Genomic DNA, 21,826 nt, shown 5'->3' with positions numbered 1-21,826 from the left:
AATAGAGAACAGTTAATAGCTTCAGAATAAGAACATAACAGACATAAACTACAAATGATGCACACACAGAGTTAATGTGATTCTAGAAAAAACTGAGTGCTGAGGTTAAATAGCGTGCTTGAAGTAGGAAAATTGAAGAATGAAATTGAATTGGCTATAGAGAAAATACTCTTCTTATTTCCTTAGAGATAAAATAAAACCACATAAAACAACATTCAAATTAGAGATTATCAGAAATGTCAAAGCAAAATCAATGAAAACTACCTTAAATGTTCTCAAGTGCTCCAATTCTGATAGTACTTTCAATGAAATTTTAAGCTCATACCAGTCATGATATATACAAAACTAGTGATAAGTTTTAATGCATTATTTTTACATCATATTGCAATGGTAAATGAATTGGTACCACGCTGTACAACTCTATTGGGATTCTGCATGCTTTGAATGTGTTGCTTTCTAGCTCTGTATCATACTTATAATTACATATTGAATGTTGTGAAACAATTTTCCATAACACAGCTAAACAGACGCTTCCATATGCACATTCATATAAATCCGACAAATATTCAAATAGAATATATGAGTGGTTTCTGTCATTATTCCCTGCATAGTGGTATTAATGTGAATCAGAATATACAGTTGGTATATGTGTTCATTATCCATGTTAAACTGCTCATACTGGAGCCTTTTGTCAGCTCTTATATCAGATCAATGTCTATACATGACAAATATGTGCAAACTAAGCATTTCAGACCTCTCAGAATTGACACATTAGTATACACTAGTTACATATATATATATATATATATATATATATATATATATATATGGTCACTATAGTAACAATAATTAAAATAATTACAGTTTTATGACAAGAATAACATCTATAAAGAGATCAGTGGTATTATAAATACTCTAACAACTATAGTTAAAAATAGATTTACTTTTCTCTTTCAGTGTCATGGACATGAGACAGTAGATGAATAGTTGTAGAGAATAAAAGACATGCGGGATAAATTGGAAGAATCCTTGATTGGAGCATGGAACTTGCCTTGAGTCTCAAGGCAGTTCAGAGGAACCATGAAATCATTAATTCTCATACTGGCGTGTTTGTTTAAAGGTTTGCCTTCGATATAACAAGTATGAACTTTATTCCTGGTGGAAAGCGAATCACATTTTTCCATTACCAAGAATTTATGAGTTGTTTCTGATTCTTTGAAAAAAATTTAAGGAATGAATGGCGTTCTCATGGATGTACAACAACAGAACATTACTACATAGGATTATGAGAAACGACTTCATTAATATTTTTTATTGTGTATTATAGCCTATTGCCCAGTATCTTACAATATTCCTTAATATCTTCCTATAATTATATTTCTACATTCAGTTATTGAAGTTAAATTTTAATGAGTTTGCTGTTTAGAATGTACGAAAATATTATTACTCGGACTCAAAATACTACCAATATACAAAATGTGTTTCAGGACTAATGCTCACGTCGTTCAAAATGTTCAAAGAACTGTCAGCATTATTTTAAAGGCAATAGTTGACGTTTGTAAGACATTATTGAAGGTGAACGACAAGCAAATTATGTAAGTAATCGGCGGAAGGCAAGTGAACAAATGTACAAAAGTACAGTACTGCTTGCCCAACTGGAACCTGTTGCAGGAATGAACAGTCGAATCTGTGAGGAACCTCCAGTGGCGTCAGGGACATCTGAAAGACGAAATGTGTTTATTAGGAAACTTAGAGCATCGATGTTACATTTCATAAGAGTCTGTATTCCTCATGTTAGGCAACTGTTATGATCTATGAGGCATGCATACCAGAGGCTCGGGTGAAGTAAGGCAGGACGCTGAGTGGAGCCGAGTAGTTGGTGAGCCAGATAGGGCCGTCTATGACTGGGTGTTTTGAGTCCGCCTCGTCCCTCCAGCTGCCCCTGGGCAGGTAGATGTCGCGGCTGACAGCGCCCTCCTCCAGCACCGGCGCCACCAACAGGTCTTCTCCAAGCAGGAACTCTGCACAGAAAACGGCACATGTCACAACCGTCTGCATAGTCCAGTCTCTTGGTAAGGGAAGAGCAGTACGAAAGTGCCAGACACGCAGTGGTATCACGATACAAGATATTAGTTCCTTAGTACTAAGGAATGACGAGATACGTTTGAAGTTCTGTAACGCTATAGATACAGCAATAAGGAATAGCGCAGTAGGCAGTACAGTTATAGAGGAATGGACATCTCTAAAAAGGACCATCACAGAAGTTGGGAAGGAAGCTGCGAAGAAACCATGGGTAACAGAAGAAATACTTCAGTTGATTGATGAAAGGAGGAAGTACAAACATGTTCCGGGAAAATCAGGAATACAGAAATACAAGTCGCTGAGGAATGAAATAAATAGGAAGTGCAGGGAAGCTAAGACGAAATGGCTGCAGGAAAAATGTGAAGACATCGAAAAAGATATGATTGTCGGAAGGACAGACTCAGCATACAGGAAAGTCAAAACAACCTTTGGTGACATTAAAAGCAACGGTGGTAACATTAAGAGTGCAACGGGAATTCCACTGTTAAATGCAGAGGAGAGAGCAGATAGGTGGAAAGAATACATTGAAAGCCTCTATGAGGGTGAAGATTTGTCTGATGTGATAGAAGAAGAAACAGGAGTCGATTTAGAAGAGATAGGGGATCCAGTATTAGAATCGGAATTTAAAAGAGCTTTGGAGGACTTACGGTCAAATAACGCAGAAGGGATAGATAACATTCCATCAGAATTTCTAAAATCATTGGGGGAAGTGGCAACAAAACGTCTATTCACGTTGGTGTGTAGAATATATGGGTCTGGCGATATACCATCTGACTTTCGGAAAAGCATCATCCACGCAATTCCGAAGACGGCAAGAGCTGACAAGTGCGAGAATTATCGCACAATCAGCTTAACAGCTCATGCATCGAAGCTGCTTACAAGAATAATATACAGAAGAATGGAAAAGAAAATTGAGAATGCGCTAGGTGACGATCAGTTTGTCTTTAGGAAAAGTAAAGGAACGAGAGAGGCAATTCTGACGTTACGGCTAATAATGGAAGCAAGGCTAAAGAAAAATCAAGACACTTTCATAGGATTTGTCGACCTGGAAAAAGCGTTCGACAATATAAAATGGTGGAAGCTGTTCGAGATTCCGAAAAAAGTAGGGGTAAGTTATGTACAACAACCAAGAGGGAATAATAAGAGTGGACGATCAAGAACGAAGTGCTCGTATTAAGAAGGGTGTAAGACAAGGCTGTAGCCTTTCGCTCCTACTCTTCAATCTGTACATCGAGGAAGCAATGATGGAAATAAAAGAAAGGTTCAGGAGTGGAATTAAAATACAAGGTGAAAGGATATCAATGATACGATTCGCTGATGACATTGCTATCCTGAGTGAAAGTGAAGAAGAATTAAATGATCTGCTGAACGGAATGAACTGTCTAATGAGTACACAGTATGGTTTGAGAGTAAATCGGAGAAAGACGAAGGTAATGAGAAGTAGTAGAAATGAGAACAGCGAGAAAATTAACATCAGGATTGATGGTCACGAAGTCAATGAAGTTCAGGAATTCTGCTACCTAGGCAGTAAAATAACCAATGACGGACGGAGCAAGGAGGACATCAGAAGCAGACTCGCTATGGCAAAAAAGGCATTTCTGGCCAAGAGAAGTCTACTAATATCAAATACCGGCCTTAATTTGAGGAAGAAATTTCTGAGGATGTACGTCTGGAGTACAGCATTATATGGTAGTGAAACATGGACTGTGGGAAAACCGGAACAGAAGAGAATCGAAGCATTTGAGATGTGGTCCTATAGACGAATGTTGAAAATTAGGTGGACTGATAAGGTAAGGAATGAGGAGGTTCTACGCAGAATCGGAGAGGAAAGGAATATGTAGAAAACACTGATAAGGAGAAGGGACGGGATGATAGGACATCTGCTAAGACATGAGGGAATGACTTCCATGGTACTAGAGGGAGCTGTAGAGGGCAAAAACTGTAGAGGAAGACAGAGATTGGAATACGTCAAGCAAATAATTGAGGACGTAGGTTGCAAGTGCTACTCTGAGATGAAGAGGTTAGCACAGGAAAGGAATTCGTGGCGGGCCGCATCAAACCAGTCAGATGAAAAAAAAAAAAAAATCCAGTTTTGGTACTGTGTTATTGGAATCATTATTTCCTTAATTTGAGGTTAACATCAAGCATTCCTATGCTCTGCCTGATTCACAAGTTACATCATCATCACGAAGGTTTTCACATGGTAGTTCTTCAGGCTGTCCGGTCTTCTGCCATCCTCTTCAGGTCTGCATGATTTCCTCTTCCCTTTATGTCGTCATCACCTTGTATCTCCTTCTTCCTCTCAGTCTTCTCCCACAAACCAATCCTACCAAAGCATCTACTAGCAAGCACTCCCTTCTCAATGAATGTCCCAGCCAGTTCTTTTTCCTTTCTCTTACAACCTTCAGCCGGCATCTTCTCGCACCAACCCTTTCCAATACTCTTTCATTACTCACTCTTTCCATCCAGCTTATTCTCTCCATTCTTCTCCACATCCACATCTCAAATGCTTCTAACCTTTTTTCATCCTCTCGTCTCAGTCCATGTTTCTGCCCCATATAGTGCCACACTCTAGACAAAACATTTGGCAAGCCTTTTCCTTAGTCCTTTATCTAATGTGTCACATAAGAGTCTCTTTCTGTTGAATGCCTCCTTCGCTATGGCAATTCGAGTTTTCACCTCCTGGTGACATCTCAAGTCTTCAGTTATTGTGCTTCCGAGATATTTAAATTCTCTTACTTGGCTAATGGTAGATTGTCCTATTTTAAGTCTGCGTCTTGTACTGATGACCATACTCTTTGTTTTTGCTGTGTTTATTTGCATCCCATATTCCACACAAGCTTCATTCAGATCTTTCAGTACGTTATTCACTGTCCGCTCACTTTCTGCCACTAATACCATGTCATCAGCCAATCTTATATATTCTATTCTCTTTCCACCAATACATATTCCTCTTTTCCCCTCTTATCTTTTTGCAATAATCTCTTCAAGGTTTACGTTAAACAACAGTGGGGAAAGGCAACAACCTTGTCTAACGCCTCGTCCAATGCTGCTTCCTTCTGACATTTCATTTCTAATCCTTATCCTTACTTTCTGGTGTAAATATAGATTCTGTATCAGTCGTCTCTCTTTCCAATCTACTCCTTTCCTCTTCAAGATATCCATCAGCTTGTTCCACTGAACTCTGTCAAAAGCCTTTTCTAAATCTATAAAAACAGCAAAGATTTCTCTACCCTTTTCCATATATCTTTCCCCTATAGTTCTTAGCAGGCCAATAGCATCTCTTGTTCCTTTTCCTCTTCTAAATCCGAACTGCTCCTCTGCAATCCCTCTATCCAGCTTGCCATATAACCTTCTGTTCAACAATCTCAGCAAGTCTTGAGCTGCATGAGAAATTAGACTGATGGTCCGGTGCTCTTTATATTTTTTAATATTTCTCTTTTTCTCTATTGGTATCGTAACTGTTGCAGCGAAATCCTCAGGCCATTCCCCTTTGTCATATATCTCGTTACAGAGGTAGACTATTTCTTTTCTTGCCTTGTTTCCCAGACTCTTCAACATTTCTGCTGGCAAATCATCTATTCCACATGCCTTCCTACTTTTCTAGTTCTGCTTCCAAGATGGTAAATCCCTTTCCGTCTTCCGGCACATATTGCTCCTCTTCAACCTTAATTTCGCTTTGTATTTCATCCCCCTTACACAGACATTCAATATATTCTTGCCATCTGTTGAAAACCTCCTGTGGTTCTTCTGCTAGAGTACCACCCGCTCTTTCTATTTCCATGTTATTCCTCTTTCTTTTACGTTCAAAAACTATCTCACATAAGTTGCAGGGAATGTTCATATCCTGGATTTGCATGTGCTGACTGTTGGGGGTGATTCCGTTGCTCCTAGCGTAGAACCCGTAATTCTATTAAAAAAATGGTTCAAATGGCTCTGAGCACTATGGGACTCAACATCTTAGGTCATAACTCCCCTAGAACTTAGAACTACTTAAACCTAACTAACCTAAGGACATCACACACACCCATGCCCGAGGCAGGATTCGAACCTGCGACCGTAGCAGTCCCGCGGTTCCGGACTGCAGCGTCAGAACCGCACGGCCACCGCGGCCGGCCGTAATTCTATATCCGACCTTCAAAAACCAGGCGCGAAATGTTCATATTCTCTCGTGTGCAACGCGCATACAATTGGACCTACAGAAGAAAACTGAGAATGATTTTTCTGTATGAAATTGAATGTAGTTAAATTGTACTGCGATTCGTTTTCGCTGTAAGACCCGCTTTTCGAGTTATTCAATAAAAAAGTACAAAAGTGACCTCCAAACGCGCCTCCAGTCCCACACTCACTCCTAGCTAGTCAGATTTCGTGTTACGTTGCTCGTGGTACTTCCTCCTACCACTTTACAAAAATTTCCGACTACACGAACTATTCGCGATATTCGACCTTTTTGCCCTCTATTGATTGGGCAGTTACATCATTACCTTAACATTATTAATTTAAACGTCCTCTTGACGGTGATGAAAGGAAAACTATTTTTGTAAACGTTACCCTAAAACATATTAAGTTTTGTATTTCGATCGAAACTTTTAAAAGCACTATAGATTCGTGGTCAGAAGGCCTGAAGAACACAACGATTTATTTGTTTCTTTTGTGCTGTTAAATCTCCACTATAAAGGTGGTGTCTTCCTGAATAAAGACCTAATACTGTACACCAAACTGATGGTGTACAAAGCTGTAGTCATTTCCACCCTGCTATATGGTTGCGAAACCTGGACGTTATATTGCTGTGATCTGAAGAAACTAGAACGGTTCAACCAACAGAAGCTAAGATATATCATGAACCTGAAATGGAATGACTTCATATCCAACACGGTTGTTCTTGAGAAAGCAAAAATGTATAGCATGGAAGCTCTTATCATTGGGCATCAACTCATATGGGTCGGACATCTCCAGCGGATGAAAAATGACTGACTTCCACGCCAAAAGCTGTACAGCGAAGTGAGCATAGGTAAAAGGCCACGAGGTGCCCCTCTCAAACGTTATAAGGATCAGTGCAAGAAAAATCTAAAAATTTGAACATCGATCCGAATAACTGGTCCACAATAGCAGGAGATCGAAGTCGCTGGCGCTCAGTTACCTCAAATGCTCTTCAAAACTTTGAGCTGGAACGTCGAAGAATGGAGAATGACAAACGCCAGAGACGTAAACTCCTCCAGGCTCAGCCACGTCCTCCACCTTCCATCAGCTGTAATGTCTGTGGCCGCCTGTTCCACGCTAGGATTGGATTGCTAAGCCATCAACGACACTTCCACGCCTGAACCGTGACAAAGGAAAGCTCAGGAGAGAAATGAAAACTCGGACACGAGTATCAGCCGACGACGATAAAGATGAACATGGAGTCTGTGATATCGTTGCACAGTCGATACCGCATAGGGTTCGGTTACCGTCGTAGACGCTGAAGTTGGCAGCACAAGTGCAGCGGCCGTACACCAGCGGTCGCTAATGCAACGCTCGCCTTCCAAACGCAAGCGGCGCCAGGCCCGCGACCCTTGTGCGACGGCACCCACCAGGGTGCGAGACACAGCCGCGTGTAGAGGCGTCGTCTGCAGTGGCAGACCACGTACTCTCCAGTTACTCTCCAGTTACCCTCCAGTCACACTCCGGGGCCCAGCCAGGCCAGGCCACGACGACGCCAGCGGAGCCACTTAGCAGTACAGTGATGTACATCGCTATTCAGTGTTTACCTGACCTCAGACAGGGGATATTTGAATCCATATTTTTAGATTTCCAGAACGCTTTCTACACAGTTTCTCACAAGCGTCTTCTAATCAAACTGCGTGCCTACGGAGTATCGCCTCAGTTGTGCGACTGGATTCGTGATTTCCTGTCAGAAAGGTCACAGTTCGTAGTAATAGACGGAAAGTCATCGAGTAAAACAGAAGTAATATCCGGCGTTCCCTAAGGAAGTGTTACGGGCCATATATTGTTCCTGATCTATATTAACGACATAGGAGACAATCTGAGTAGCCGTCTTAGATTGTTTGCAAATGATGCTGTCATTTACCGTCTTGTAAAGTCATCAGATGATCAAAACGACTTGCAAAATGATTTAGATAAGATATCTGTATGGTGCGGAAAGTGGCACTTGACCCTGAATAAGGAAAAGTAAGAAGTTATTCACATGAGTGCTAAAAGAAATCAGCTAAATTTCGATTACGCGATAAGTCACACAAATGACATCGAAAAAGTACAAAGAAGGGCAGCTCGTTTTGTATTATCGCGTAATACAGGAGATAGTGTCACAGACATGATACGTAAATTGGAGTGGCAATCATTAAAACAAAGGCGTTTTTCGTTGCGACAGGATCTTCTCATGACATTTCAATCACCAGTTTTCTCCTCCGATTGCGAAAACATTCTGTTGGCACCCACCTACATAGGGAGAAATGATCACCACGATAAAATAAGAGAGATCAGGGTTCACACAGAAAAATTTAAGCACTTGTTTTTTCTCCCGCGCACCGTTATAAAGTAGAACGGTAGAGAGACAGCTTGAAGGTGGTTCATTGAACCCTCTTCCAGGCACGTTGTTGTGAATAGCAGAGTAATCACGTAGAAGTAGATGTAGATGTAGATACTTCGCTTCACAGCTAGGACAGATAGCTTTATGAAACTTTAACTTCAGTCAGGGAAAACCGATTTATCGAATAGAGACTTACAATTATGCATGTCAAGGATATCAACAAAGGACTTTGTACTGCACCACATGCATATTTTCAATGTGTAAGTTGACTATTCACAACACAACTATTTTACAGTGATGTTTGTTTATTCGTTCGACGTTTCTTTTATGCAACAGTTCCTGTGCGCTTCCCTGAAGAGAACTGTTTATTGTACACGTGTCTACCACTCAGTCACATGAATGGTGCAGGCTTTGGCAGTTGACCCTGAACGTAAATAAATGTAACATATTGCGTATACACTGGAAAAGAAACCATCTACTGCCTAGTTACACTACTGATGACAAATTTCTGGAAACAGTGCCTAAGGTATCTAGGACTAAGTAGCCACAGGGACCTTAAGTCCAATGAGCACATAAAATAAATAGTAGGGAAAACAGACGCCAGACTGAAATTCATAGGATGAATCTTTAGGAAATGTTACTCATCTACTAAGGAAGAGGCTTATAAGGCGCTTGTTCCACCGATTCTTGAGGATTCTAGACCAGTGCGGGACCCTTACCAGGTAGGACTGATGGACGAGATAGAGACGTTCCAACGAAGAGCAGCGCATTTCGTCACGGGATCGTTTAGTCGGCGCGAGAGCGTTACAGAGACGTTCAAAAAACTCGTGTGGCAGACGTTACCAAAGAGGCGTTGCGCATCACGGAGAGGTTTACTGTTGAAATTTCGCGAGAGTACTTTCCAGAAAGAGTCGTGAAACGTTTTGCTTCCTCCAGCATACGACTCGCGAAATGACTACTGTTATATCCTAGCCAGTAATGCCACCCGAGCCCGCTGCCAAAAGGTTGGCAGCATCAAAGTCCGGACGCCGTCCGCATAAGCAGCGCCAGCGAGACAGGAAATCGCCGCAAGTCTGCGCGCGCCACCGCTGGCTTCTGGCTTCTTAAGCGCTGGAGTCGCGAGCGCTAGGACAGTTCTGTACTCGCCGCTCAGTTGTATACTCGCCACCGAATTGTGTACTTGCTAGTCCGTTGTGTGTTCATCGCAGCAGAGTTGTTGTTTGTCGTCAGCCGACGCTGACCTAGCCGCTCCGACTCGAACTAGACAGATTTCTGTAGACACGGAGTTCACTACTGTGTTTCTGTATCTTCGTTAATAAAGATAAGTACCGACTTTTATTTAATCAGAGTGTTTGGGTTTTCATCTTTCTGTTCACTGTTCCAGCGGACCGGTCGGCCCGCTATTAAAAGTGTGGCGGTGACTTCGTAAGCCGTTTCTACAGCGAATTGTTTGTCGCTACGAACGCCGCCACAAAACTGGCGACGAGGGCTTCCGAACTTGTGTGCAGGGCTGGTTCAACTTGTTTCTGGTTATACTAATTATAGCGATAAAATTTTGGGGGCTGGTTTTATTTGTGTTCACTATGTCTGCCGAATTACAACAGTTGATCTTGTTACAGAGTCAGCAAATACAAAGTCTGGTGGAAGCAATCGCCAAACAAGCGGCTAATCCTCCAACACAAAAGGAACAAGCACAGGCAGCACCACCTTTCCGTGCTTTTGATGCATCAAGAGAAGAATGGCGAGAATATTTCGCGCAGTTGCAGGCGCACATGACAGTCTACAAAATCACGGGTACTGAGCGGCAGCTTTATTTAATTTCCACTGCAGGCGTGGAAGTCTATCGACTACTTTGTAAGTTGTTCCCGGAATCCCAGCCAGAAGCTTTAGACTATGACGTTGTTGTTAACAAGCTTGCTGAGTATTTCGAGTCGCGAGTTCATGTGGCAGCAGCCAGATTCAACTTCTTCAGATTAAAGAAACTGCCACATCAATCTAATAAACAGTGGTTAACAGATTTACGGGGCCTCACCCGTCAGTGCCGCTTTAATTGTGTGTGTGGAGCTTCCTACAGTGATGTCATGTTACGCGACGCTATTACTCAAAACATTGCAGATTCTCGTATTCGTGCTGCTATCTTAAAGTTGCCTGACCCGTCATTAGAGACTGTGATGAACATTATTGAAGCCCAAGATACTTTTGCCTATGCTGAGTGTGAGTTAGATCAGCCATGTATTTCTCAAATTGCCTGTGCTAAGCAAGTTATGTCACGCCCGCGGCCCCACCGGCAGAGTCAGACTGTAAACACTCGCCGGCCGCGTCATGTGAAACACATTCGTCAGCCGCGTGTGCAAAATAATAGAGTTAAGTCTTGCCCTAAGTGTGTTCTTGCTCATCCTCGTGAACGTTGCCCGTTAAGAAACGCGGTTTGTCACTTTTGTCACAGGAAAGGACACATCCAGACTGTTTGTTTGCGTAAACGCAACAACAATTCTAGTGCTGCCCAGCCCATGGATATTCATGTTCTTCAAAGCCAGCCAGCCCAGAAGGTCGCGTTTAAAGACTCTTCCACGGTTCGTGTGGGTAATCAACTTGTTCGCAATACGCCACCCACCCAGCCCTCTGCTATGCGACCCGAGTGTCATTCAAACGCTGTAAAAAGTAATGTACAGACTGCAAGTGAAGCGGGAGTTGTTGTTCCACCCGCCCAACCCACGAGTTGTCGTAAGCAGCGAACACGCGCTAAACGCGCTGATTTTGTGTCTTCCGCCTCCGCTGCACCGATCCAGAGACAGTGTAATAAACTATTTGTGAAGCTACGCATCCAGGATAAGACCTTCAATTTTCAATTAGACACTGGTGCGTCTGTGACTCTCATAAATAGTGCTACGTATGCGGCTATCGGCCGCCCTAAACTTTCAGCTGCAAAACATTCTTTGGCTACTTATAGTGGAGAACAAATTCCTGTGTTAGGTGTATGTAGCGTGCCAGCCACATTCCGTGGCAATACAAAAACAGTTTCATTCACTGTGCTCCGCGCTACAGACAGTGTAAACATTTTCGGATTAGACTGTTTTGACTTGTTTGGCCTGTCTATCCAAGACAATGTGTTGCAAATTAATTCTGTTGTTGTTCCTCAAGACAGCATAACCGATTTGTGTAAACAATACAGTGACATATTTAAAGACGAACTAGGTTGTGCTGCGAACTTTGCCGCTCACATTACGTTAAAAGATAATGCTCAGCCTCGATTTTTTCATGCTCGTCCAGTGCCTCACGCCCTCCGGGCACCTGTAGCAGATGAACTTCGTCGTTGGCAAAACAACGGTGTTATTCAACCCGTTTCAGCGAGCCAGTGGGCTTCTCCCTTAGTTATTATAAAGAAACCGTCTAGCAAGTTACGTTTGTGTGCTGATTTTAAGTCGACAGTTGATCCTCAGACTGTCATTGATTCTTTTCCTTTGCCTAGACCGGACGAGCTGATGGATAAGTTAGGGGAAGCTCGTTTCTTTTCCAAAATTGATCTCCGTGAAGCATATTTGCAATTGCCCCTCGACGAGCCATCACAACAGTATTTTGTCATAAAAACGTCGTTGGGGTTGTTCCGTTTTCTGCGTTTGCCTTTTGGTTGTGCGTCCGCTCCAGCTGTTTTTCAACGTTTTTTGTCGCAACTTCTGGCTAATGTGCCCTCGTGTTGCAACTATTTAGACGATATTGTTGTGTCCGGTCGGACGCCTGCTGAACATTTCCGTAATTTGGAGTGTTTGTTTACAGTGTTGTCTCAGGCAGGCCTACGTTGCAACATCGATAAATGTTCATTTTTCCTTACGGAGATGGAGTATCTCGGACATGTTATTAATGCTCAAGGCATTCATCCCTCCCATTCACATTTAGCAGCTGTTCGTGATTTGCCCGCCCCTCGCAATCTGCATGAATTGCAAGCAGTTCTTGGCAAATTGACATATTATATTAGGTTTATACCTAATGCATCACAGATTGCTGCACCGTTGCATCGTCTCCGCCGTAAGAATGTTCCGTTTGTGTGGTCAGCTGATTGCCAATCAGCCTTTCAGCAGCTTAAAGAGGCTTTATTGAATGATCGTTGTCTGGTCCATTACGACCCTAACAAGCCTCTGGTGTTAGCTTGTGATGCCTCTTCTTTCGTCCTCGGTGCTGTGTTGTCTCACCGAGTCGGTAACACCGAACGTCCTATTGCGTTCGCATCTAAATTGCTAAACAAAGCTCAGTGTAATTATAGCCAATTGGACAAGGAAGCGTTGGCTATTGTGTTCGGTGTCACAAAATTCCATCACTACCTCTATGGTAGACCATTCTATTTAGTAACATATCACAAGCCCCTGACGTCACTGTTTCATCCGTCTAAACCAGTTCCTCAGCGGACAGCTCAGAGACTACAACGTTGGGCTCTTTTGTTATCACAATACCAGTATGAGATACTGTATCGCCCTACAGCTCAGCATGCAAACGCTGACGCGCTTTCTAGATTGCCGATTGCTGCGGATGATGTCTTCGATTCCTCTGATGACTCTTGCCATCAGATTGACGCCGATGAGCATCAATCCCTCCGGGATTTTCCGATTGATTATCGTCAGGTGGCACGTGAGACAGCTACGGATCCTCATCTGAGTTTACTATTACGGTTTGTTCAACGTGGTTGGCCGTCCAAGGCAAAGGACATATCGGATCCTGTGGTTCGTCGCTATTATCCGCAACGTCATCTGTTGTCTGTTTAGCACGGAGTTTTCCTGTTACGCACCGAGAATGACCAGCTTCGTGTAGTGGTTCCCCAAGTGCTCCAATCCAAGGTCCTCGACTTGTTGCATCAAGGTCATTGGGGAGTGGTCCGCACCAAGCAGCTTGCCCGCCGTCATTGTACATGGATCGGCATTGATAAGCAGATTACGCAGATGTCTACAGATTGTTCGACGTGTGCCGAACACCAAGCTGCTCCGCCTCAACGCTATTTTGAGTGGGCACGCCCTGCCGGTCCCTGGCAGCGAGTACATATTGATTTCGCTGGTCCATATTGGCATTCTCGTTGGCTCATCGTGATAGATGCATTTAGTAATTTTCCGTTTGTTGTGCCCATGCAGTCTACAACGTGTGCACAAACTATACAGGCGTTGACTTCAATTTTTTGGATTGAGGGTCTTCCAGAAGTTTTAGTGTCTGACAATGGTCCACAATTTACCTCTGCTGAATTTGGAAGTTTTTGTTCTGCCAATGGCATTCGCCATGTTCTTACTCCGCCGTTCCACCCTCAATCGAATGGTGCAGCGGAACGTTTTGTACGCACATTCAAGGCTCATATGGACCGCCTTCGTGCTACGCACTCTCGTCAGCAGGCCCTCATCACGTTCCTGTCGTCGTACCGGACCACGCCACGCGACGGCCCTTCGCCTGCGGAGCTTCTCCACGGCCGTCGTCATCGCACCCTACTACGGTTGTTGCACCCCCCGGATCGATCCGCCGCTTCTGAGCATCGCACGCGTTTTCAGCGCAACGACGCCGTTTTTTTCAGAGTCTATCACGGTTGCCGTCGTTGGGAACGTGGTACCGTGATAAGTGTCCAGGGTCGCGGTTTTTATACTGTTCAAGGTGCTACTGCGGTGCACAGGAGGCATCAGAACCAGTTGCGCCGCGCTGGCCGCCCGGATTCTGCCGCTCGTTCTTTGTCCGCCGATTTGGTCCGCGGCGGGTTCCAGCCGCGCCTTCCGACTTCGCTGCCGCCCCCAGGGCAGCGGCAGCAGCCGTCGCCGCTACCACGCCGACAGCCCGTCCCGTTGATGCCTCCCGCGCAGCTTCATCCGGGAGCGCCCCAGGTGGTCGCTCCGGCGCCTGCGGTCCCTCTTCAGTCGCCACCGCCTTCGGAGCTGATGGACGTCGACCCCTCAGCCGGGCCGCCTTCCCACGCGGTGGCTGTGCAGCCTGTCCTGCAGCCGCTTTCCTTGGGCACCCCCAAGGAGTCTGACACCGCAGCGCCTTGTCCGGCGCCCACTCAGCAGCCGTCGACGCAGCGTCAGGAGACGCTGCCTCTCTTCGTGGGTCCCGACGCCCCGTCGCGTCCAGTACCAGAAGCTGCGCCCGTGGTCACAGGCGTGCACCCTGACCTCGGTTTTCAGTCGGTGTTTCCCGAGGCCCCGCGCAGCCAATGCTGGGGTGCGGACCGGGGACTGCCACCGACAACAGTCTCCGCCCCGGTCTCTTCTGCTACGCCTGCGGCCCGACCCCTCCCCCGCCGTCGACGCTCGCCACGTCATTATTCAACGGTGGTGCGGCGATTTGGGGGGGAGGAGTGTTATATCCTAGCCAGTAATGCCACCCGAGCCCGCTGCCAAAAGGTTGGCAGCATCAAAGTCCGGACGCCGTCCGCATAAGCAGCGCCAGCGAGACAGGAAATCGCCGCAAGTCTGCGCGCTCCACCGCTGGCTTCTGGCTTCTTAAGCGCTGGAGTCGCGAGCGCTAGGACAGTTCTGTACTCGCCGCTCAGTTGTATACTCGCCACCGAATTGTGTACTTGCTAGTCCGTTGTGTGTTCATCGCAGCAGAGTTGTTGTTTGTCGTCAGCCGACGCTGACCTAGCCGCTCCGACTCGAACTAGACAGATTTCTGTAGACACGGAGTTCACTACTGTGTTTCTGTATCTTCGTTAATAAAGATAAGTACCGACTTTTATTTAATCAGAGTGTTTGGGTTTTCATCTTTCTGTTCACTGTTCCAGCGGACCGGTCGGCCCGCTATTAAAAGTGTGGCGGTGACTTCGTAAGCCGTTTCTACAGCGAATTGTTTGTCGCTACGAACGCCGCCACAAAAACTACAACGAGAAAATTTGAGAAATTAGAACTAACACATAGGCATTCCGTCAATCATTCGTGCCACTCGCCATTCGCGAGTGGAACATGTTAGGGTATCCTCAGCCGAAGATTGTAATATGACTTGCAGAGTATGATGTAGATATAGATTCGAGGAATATCATACTGTCAAATTAACAGCTATAGAAACACGACTGCACTACTGAGTACTGCGTGTACAATAAGTAAATAGTATTTGATTTAGTGTCAGTACCATTACTACGAAAAAGGAGCAAATGCTATGTGGTGTTATGAAGTAGTATTTTCTAAGGCGAAAACTTATTTTGCGGCTAATGGATACTGATGAGTCATCGCCCACACGTGATATAATCAGAAACAATAAAAAGCGATCATAAGTATCACCCATTGGTGTGTGAAAACACCAAAACTATTACGTATGTGCTGTAAGTTGCATCAGTATCTGGAGACTTGTTGCTGGTGATTAAGATCATCGGACTTTCTTACTTCAGTTTACAAGCTTGTATGGTTGGTAAGCAACCACCAAAGTATAGAGATAAAAAGTGTAATCAAGGGAAAATGTCATTGCGATGGCATGTGGACAAATAAGTAAGACTTTGTAAGCCAGCTTTGGTTACCAACACTGTATCTGTCAGTACGAGCAAGAAATTCCGTACCTGTCTGGAAGGGCACGAAATTACACTGAAGCAGCCAGCTCAGAACTTAAATTAATAAGGAAAGATTTAATAAACCAAAAAATGTAATAATATTTGAAAATATTCCCATTTGAAACGCTACCACACACATTTCAAAAGCGATTGCGACTATACTATACTTCTATTGCATGTTGTTTTTTGTCTTCATTGTGGTCGATACTGACTCTAATTAAATTTTAAATTACATTCTAATGTCATGGGTAAACTTAAGACATCACAAGAAGTCATAAGAAGTATCTGAGGTGAGAAACTGTAACAGTAGGATGAACACACACACACACACACACACACACACACACACACACACACAGTGTCAGAGAGGGAAGCCTCGCCCTCCGTACCTGAGTTTATGCCGAGGGCCGTGTCGTCGGTGGGGTCGACCCACCAGATTGGAGGGTTGACGGGGCTGCCATCCTCTACCGCCTTCCTCATCAGCTCCACGATGCGCGGGGCGTACTGGGCGTGCAGCGCCACCAGCTGACGGCTAAGCTCCACCGTCTGCAACAGCGCCGACACTCCCAGAACTTTCTGGCCAATTCACCCACACCCCACAGAGTACAAGAGATTGCAGTTATCAGAGAAAAAAGAGTGGGTAACAGGAACAATGAACCCTGTTGCGATTAACCATTCTGAATACTATAATTCTTTCACTACACGTAGTGGAACATGCCTACAATCTATTTACAATAAACTTATCACGTACAATGCTATCTCTATCTGAAGTACTTGTTAGACTATAATTCATTCTTTCTTCTTAAATAACATAACATTTTGGTGAGGACAAGAGGTCACTCTTAAAGACGTTATACACTGAGGTAACGAAAGTCAAGCGATACCTCGCAATATCGTGTCGGACCTCCTTTTGCCCAGCGTACTGCACCGACTCTACGTGGCATGGACTCAAAAAGTCGTTGGAGGTTTCTTGCACACACATTGAGCAATATTGTCTCTATACCTGTCCATAATTCCGGAAGCTTTACCGATGCGATAAGAATTGACCTCTGTTTATGTGTCACAAATGTGGGATGGGATTCATTTCGGGCGATCTGGGTCGCCAAATCATGAGCTCTAATTGTCCAGAATGTTCTTCACATTGATCGCGAAAAATTGTGGCCCGGTGATGTGGCGCGCTGTCATCCATAAAAATTTCATTGTTGTTTGGGAACAAGAACTACGTGAATGGCTGCAAATGGTCTCCAGGTAGCCGAACATAACAATTTCAAGTCAATGATCGGTTCAGTTGGACTAGAGGACCAAGTGCCTTCCATGTAGACACAGCCAATACCGTTACGGAGCCTCCACCAGCCTGCACAGTGCTTTGTAGACAACTTGGTTCCCTGGATTCGTGGGGTCTGTCCTTGCCGACTGAACTCTGTCCAGGCCGACGTCATGCTGTCAGCCAAGCCACTCTCTTCGGTCGTCTGCCCCTATAGCCCATTAACGCCAGATTTCACTGCACTGTTCCAAAAGAATGGTTCGTGGTACGTCCCACATTGATTTCTGCCGTTGTTTCACCCAGTGTTGCGTGTCTGTTAGTTTGCTCGTTACGTAAACCCCCCTGCTCATGGTCTTTAGGAGAAGGACGTCGGCCACTGCTTTGTCCATGGTGAGAGGTAATGCCTTAGGCCTAGTATTCTTGGCATACTTCGGCAACTGTGGATCTCGGAATATTGACTTCCCTATCGATTTCCGAAATGGGAAGTCCCACGCCTCTAGTTCCAACGACCATTCCGCTTCGAAGTCTGTTTATTTCCGCCGCACTGCCACAGTAACGTCGAAAACATTTACACATTGTAACCTCCCCACAAAAATTTCTAAAGACAAAAATTTAAATGTTGTGCTAAGTGTAACCTCCCCGTAATTATATTTAATCACAACGACAATAAATAGGAAATATCAATCTGACCCAAGTATAAGTTCCTCACAAAAATGAAAGTCAATTCAATGATAATGAAATCTCAGTTACAATAAAAATGCAAATAGACCGAAATGTCGATCTTAGGCCCTGTGCAATAATTAAACTCAAATTCTTACCTCAGTAAAACTGCATCTGCTCTTATTTTTCGTCATAGCTTGGAGGAAATGCATCGCAAACATTGTTTGAACTTAACTAATTTTTTTTTAAAGCAAATGGAAGGCAAATATTCTTTCAATAAAATGTTTGTTTTGTTAAAGTGCTTGGTTTGAAAACAAAAATTATTATTGGGGCGATTCTTGAACAAATTAGTTACAGTTAATTTACACTACATTATCAGATGTGCGCAATGCTGCTTCATTATCTTATTAAAAAATATAGCTTGTCGTGAATCTTGACCAGAGTGCCATGTCGACGCCCGCCGACTCCTTACACAACAGCTAACTCCCTACATGCTACTGAACTCTACTGCGACTCGACCGCAACAGCCTCGCAACTGTACTGAACTGCGACTCGACCGCAACTGCCTCGCAACTGAACTGCACTCTCGCGCAGTCAAGCGCAGACTAGGAACGACAAATAGCTCTCTGGTCAGAGACTCTGCAATGCCTCGCCATCGCCGCCACACAACATACGTGTTTCAACATGAATGACCTGAGTACAAACAACGGCTCCGCCAATGCAATGGCCATTTAAACCTTGTGTACGAGATACTGTATATGTGCTAACCTATGACTTCCGTCACCTCTCTTCATGCATTCTCTTCGTGAAATATTGCGTCGTCCTCTGGGAAGGTAACTTTACGATCAACACAATCTTCGAGTTTGTATTCGTACTCTAATCACCATAGGTAGTGTGTTGTAATGTGGCATACGGCAGACATACACTGATAAGTCAAAACATTATGACCACTGCCCATCGCGGCGTCCTGTTCTGCCTGGTGGTATTGCAGGCATGTGACGCGCTAACGAAAGTATATAAGCGGTGCAGAGGCGGACAGGTGATCACCTTAGTGAAGATGTGAGCTGCAAATGAGGAATAAGCGACTTTGACAAACGGATGATTATTATTACGCAGAGCCCGTGAACGAGTACCTTGAAAGCTGCACGAATGTTCACGTGCTACTGTACACACTTCACAGAATGTTCGGATTCGGAGGCTTGTCTGCTCTGTAAAGTAAGATAGATGGTAATCGATACCATCTCTGCCGAAACAGCACAATGTTGGTGCATGCACAATTATTTCAGAGTACACCGTTCATCGTACATTGGTGAACATGGAGCTCCGCAGCAGGCTACCCCTTCGGGTTCACATGTTGACACAACGACATCGTCAATTATGATTGTAGTGGGCGCGGGAAGATCAGGATTCGACTATCAGTGGCAACATGTCGGCTCTTCGGGTGAATCACAGGTCAATGGTCACCTCCACAAAAGACGTCATCGAGGTGAACGGCGGCTCGAAACGTGCAGCGCGCCACAGATACAGGCTGGTGGGAGCTGTATTTTGCTATGGAAAACATTTTTCTGCACTTACATGGGGCGTGTGGTAATAACCGAAAGCACGGTGAAGCTGCAAACCACCTGGATCCCTTTTTACTTGATGTCTTCCCCGACGCCGATGTCGTGTTTCAGCAGTATAATTGTCCATGTCTACCCGCCAGGTTAGCCGAGCGCGCTAACGCGCTTCTTCCTGGACTCGGCTATGAGCGCCGGCCCCGGATCGAATCTGCCCGGAGAATTAACGACGAGGGCCGGTGTGTCGGCCAGCCTGGATGTGGTTTTTAGGTGGCTTTCCACATCCCCCTAGGTGAATACCGGGCTGGTCTCCACGTCCCGCCTCAGTTACACGGCTCGCAGACATCTGAACACTTTCGCACTATTCCATGGCTTACACTAGTCGCAGATAATTGGGGAACACTAATTCCTTCCCGGAGGATATGGTGTGGCGGCAGGAAGGGCATCCGGCCACCCTTTCAACTAACATTGCCACATCCGATTAACCACGCCGACCCTGCGTATCCGCGGGATATACGGCACAAGCAAAGGAAAGAAAAAGAATTGTACATGTCTCGGAGCCAGAGACGTGCTGAAGTGAGCTGAGGAACATTAGGGCGAACTCACGTTGACGTCTCAGCGACAGTATTCGCCTGGTGTAAATCCTATGGAATCTATCTGAGTAGCTTAGTCGCACCACCGCGTACGCAGATCAGCGGCTCGTTATTTATGCGAATTACATGTCCTTGCGTGGACATCTAATGCCACATCATCTAGTAATCTACCAACAAACTGTCGGATCCGTGACACGCAGAATCAGTGATGTATTTCGTTCTAAAGATGGGCAAAAAGCTATTAAGCAGGTGGTTATAATGTTTGGACTCATCAGCGCACATTGTGACTTTCAGTATCATTCGCAGGGTGTTTTTTCTCTCATGTCATCTGCTGACGGCCATGAGAACCGAGAAGCGAATAAATTGAATTTAATGGAGAACGAGTTTAGCTTCCAGACTTCAGTGCCATAATTTAGATCCTCTAGGGGACAAGAAGATTTTCTGAAATGATGTGAACGAATAAGGTGACCCCATGGCATGACACCACACTCGTATTCGAGAGGAGAGCGGTTAAAATCTGGATTCCACCATTCGCGATTTCCCTAGTTCCTTCCTTTGAAACTGACTTGGGCGACTTTCATCCGCATTCTTCCTCAATCTTTTTGCACTCATTGCCGTTACAGTTATTCTCGTAGATAATTCGTTGAACCCTAAACTTCTTCCATTTTATATGCTGTAGTAAGCATGGAGGTAGTCATGGTCGCTCTGTTTGGGACAATATTACTCAGTTGGGCTCGCTCATCTACTGGGGTTAACATTCCAGTTGTGGCAGAAATTTACCTCTGCGCTGCTCCAATATTATATAAGCCTGGATTGTAGGCAACTATCTGAAAAGATACACCTATAGCACCAGATCAACGCGTTTACACAACCGATATATATCATAATCACCCACTCAACTCCCAGAACGATATTTATTGCTGTAGTGGTACGCGAACACTTAACACGTACTTCCAACGTGAAATAAGGACAGAACAAGCAAATTAGATAACATTAATTCTTTATTGTGATTCTGTGACAGCTGCGATTTATTTTGCTGCAAAGTAGATTCCAACTACCAAGTTCATTTTCAAGAGATCCCTATTGAAACTAAAATACAAAACATAAAAAATTTGAACAGAATAACACAGTTACTGAAAGTTTCCGTAGTTGTTCACTCAACTATGAATACCTTGAGTAATAGTGCGTGGTTGGGTCACAACAAATTCAGATATAGATAATATACACATAACACAATATCACATGGAACCTCGGATCACTTTCACGGTATAGATGTATTCATGACGTGCAGTTAAACAAGACAAAGAACTAGCGCTGGAGACATTTCCAGAGGAAAGCAGCTGGTGTCGCCAGTGTATCGCCCTATGTATCCGCGCACGCTCCTGCAGCCAACGGAGACTTGCGTCTCATATCCAAACTCTTCATGTATGTGCAACATTTGCATAAATCAATCTACCGTAACACAGTTCGAATTACATAATTTACAGCGCCATGTACTTATCACTAACAGTTATTTTGTTACATCACGAAACCTTATTGAAAAACACGGACTTCAGCGTTAACATCCTTACATAGGAATAAAACAAATAACAAAAGTTTGACATGCATATCACTCCTGCGTGATGCCCTATATAAAGAAATACATGA

General features: G+C 44.5%; 1 protein-coding gene across 1 annotated transcript in view; it reads right to left on the bottom strand.

Annotated features, from left to right (window-relative positions):
• Positions 1-1,341: 1,341 nt before the first annotated feature.
• LOC126198993 (myogenesis-regulating glycosidase-like) overlaps positions 1,342-21,826 on the bottom strand; it is a 45,989-nt gene continuing 25,504 nt past the window's right edge. Inside the window, exons 5-7 of the mRNA XM_049935666.1 lie at positions 16,496-16,652; positions 1,830-2,021; positions 1,342-1,719 (exon numbers count right to left, since the gene is read on the bottom strand). Of these exons, the coding sequence (XP_049791623.1) occupies positions 1,592-1,719; positions 1,830-2,021; positions 16,496-16,652 (477 nt within the window). The 3' untranslated portion in view covers positions 1,342-1,591. The remainder of the gene's footprint in view (positions 1,720-1,829; positions 2,022-16,495; positions 16,653-21,826) is intronic.

Source organism: Schistocerca nitens, chromosome 8, assembly GCF_023898315.1.
Source record: "Schistocerca nitens isolate TAMUIC-IGC-003100 chromosome 8, iqSchNite1.1, whole genome shotgun sequence".
Taxonomy (NCBI): domain Eukaryota; kingdom Metazoa; phylum Arthropoda; class Insecta; order Orthoptera; family Acrididae; genus Schistocerca; species Schistocerca nitens.
Note: the sequence above shows the minus strand (reverse complement) of the source record. Positions and strands in the feature narration are given on the sequence as shown.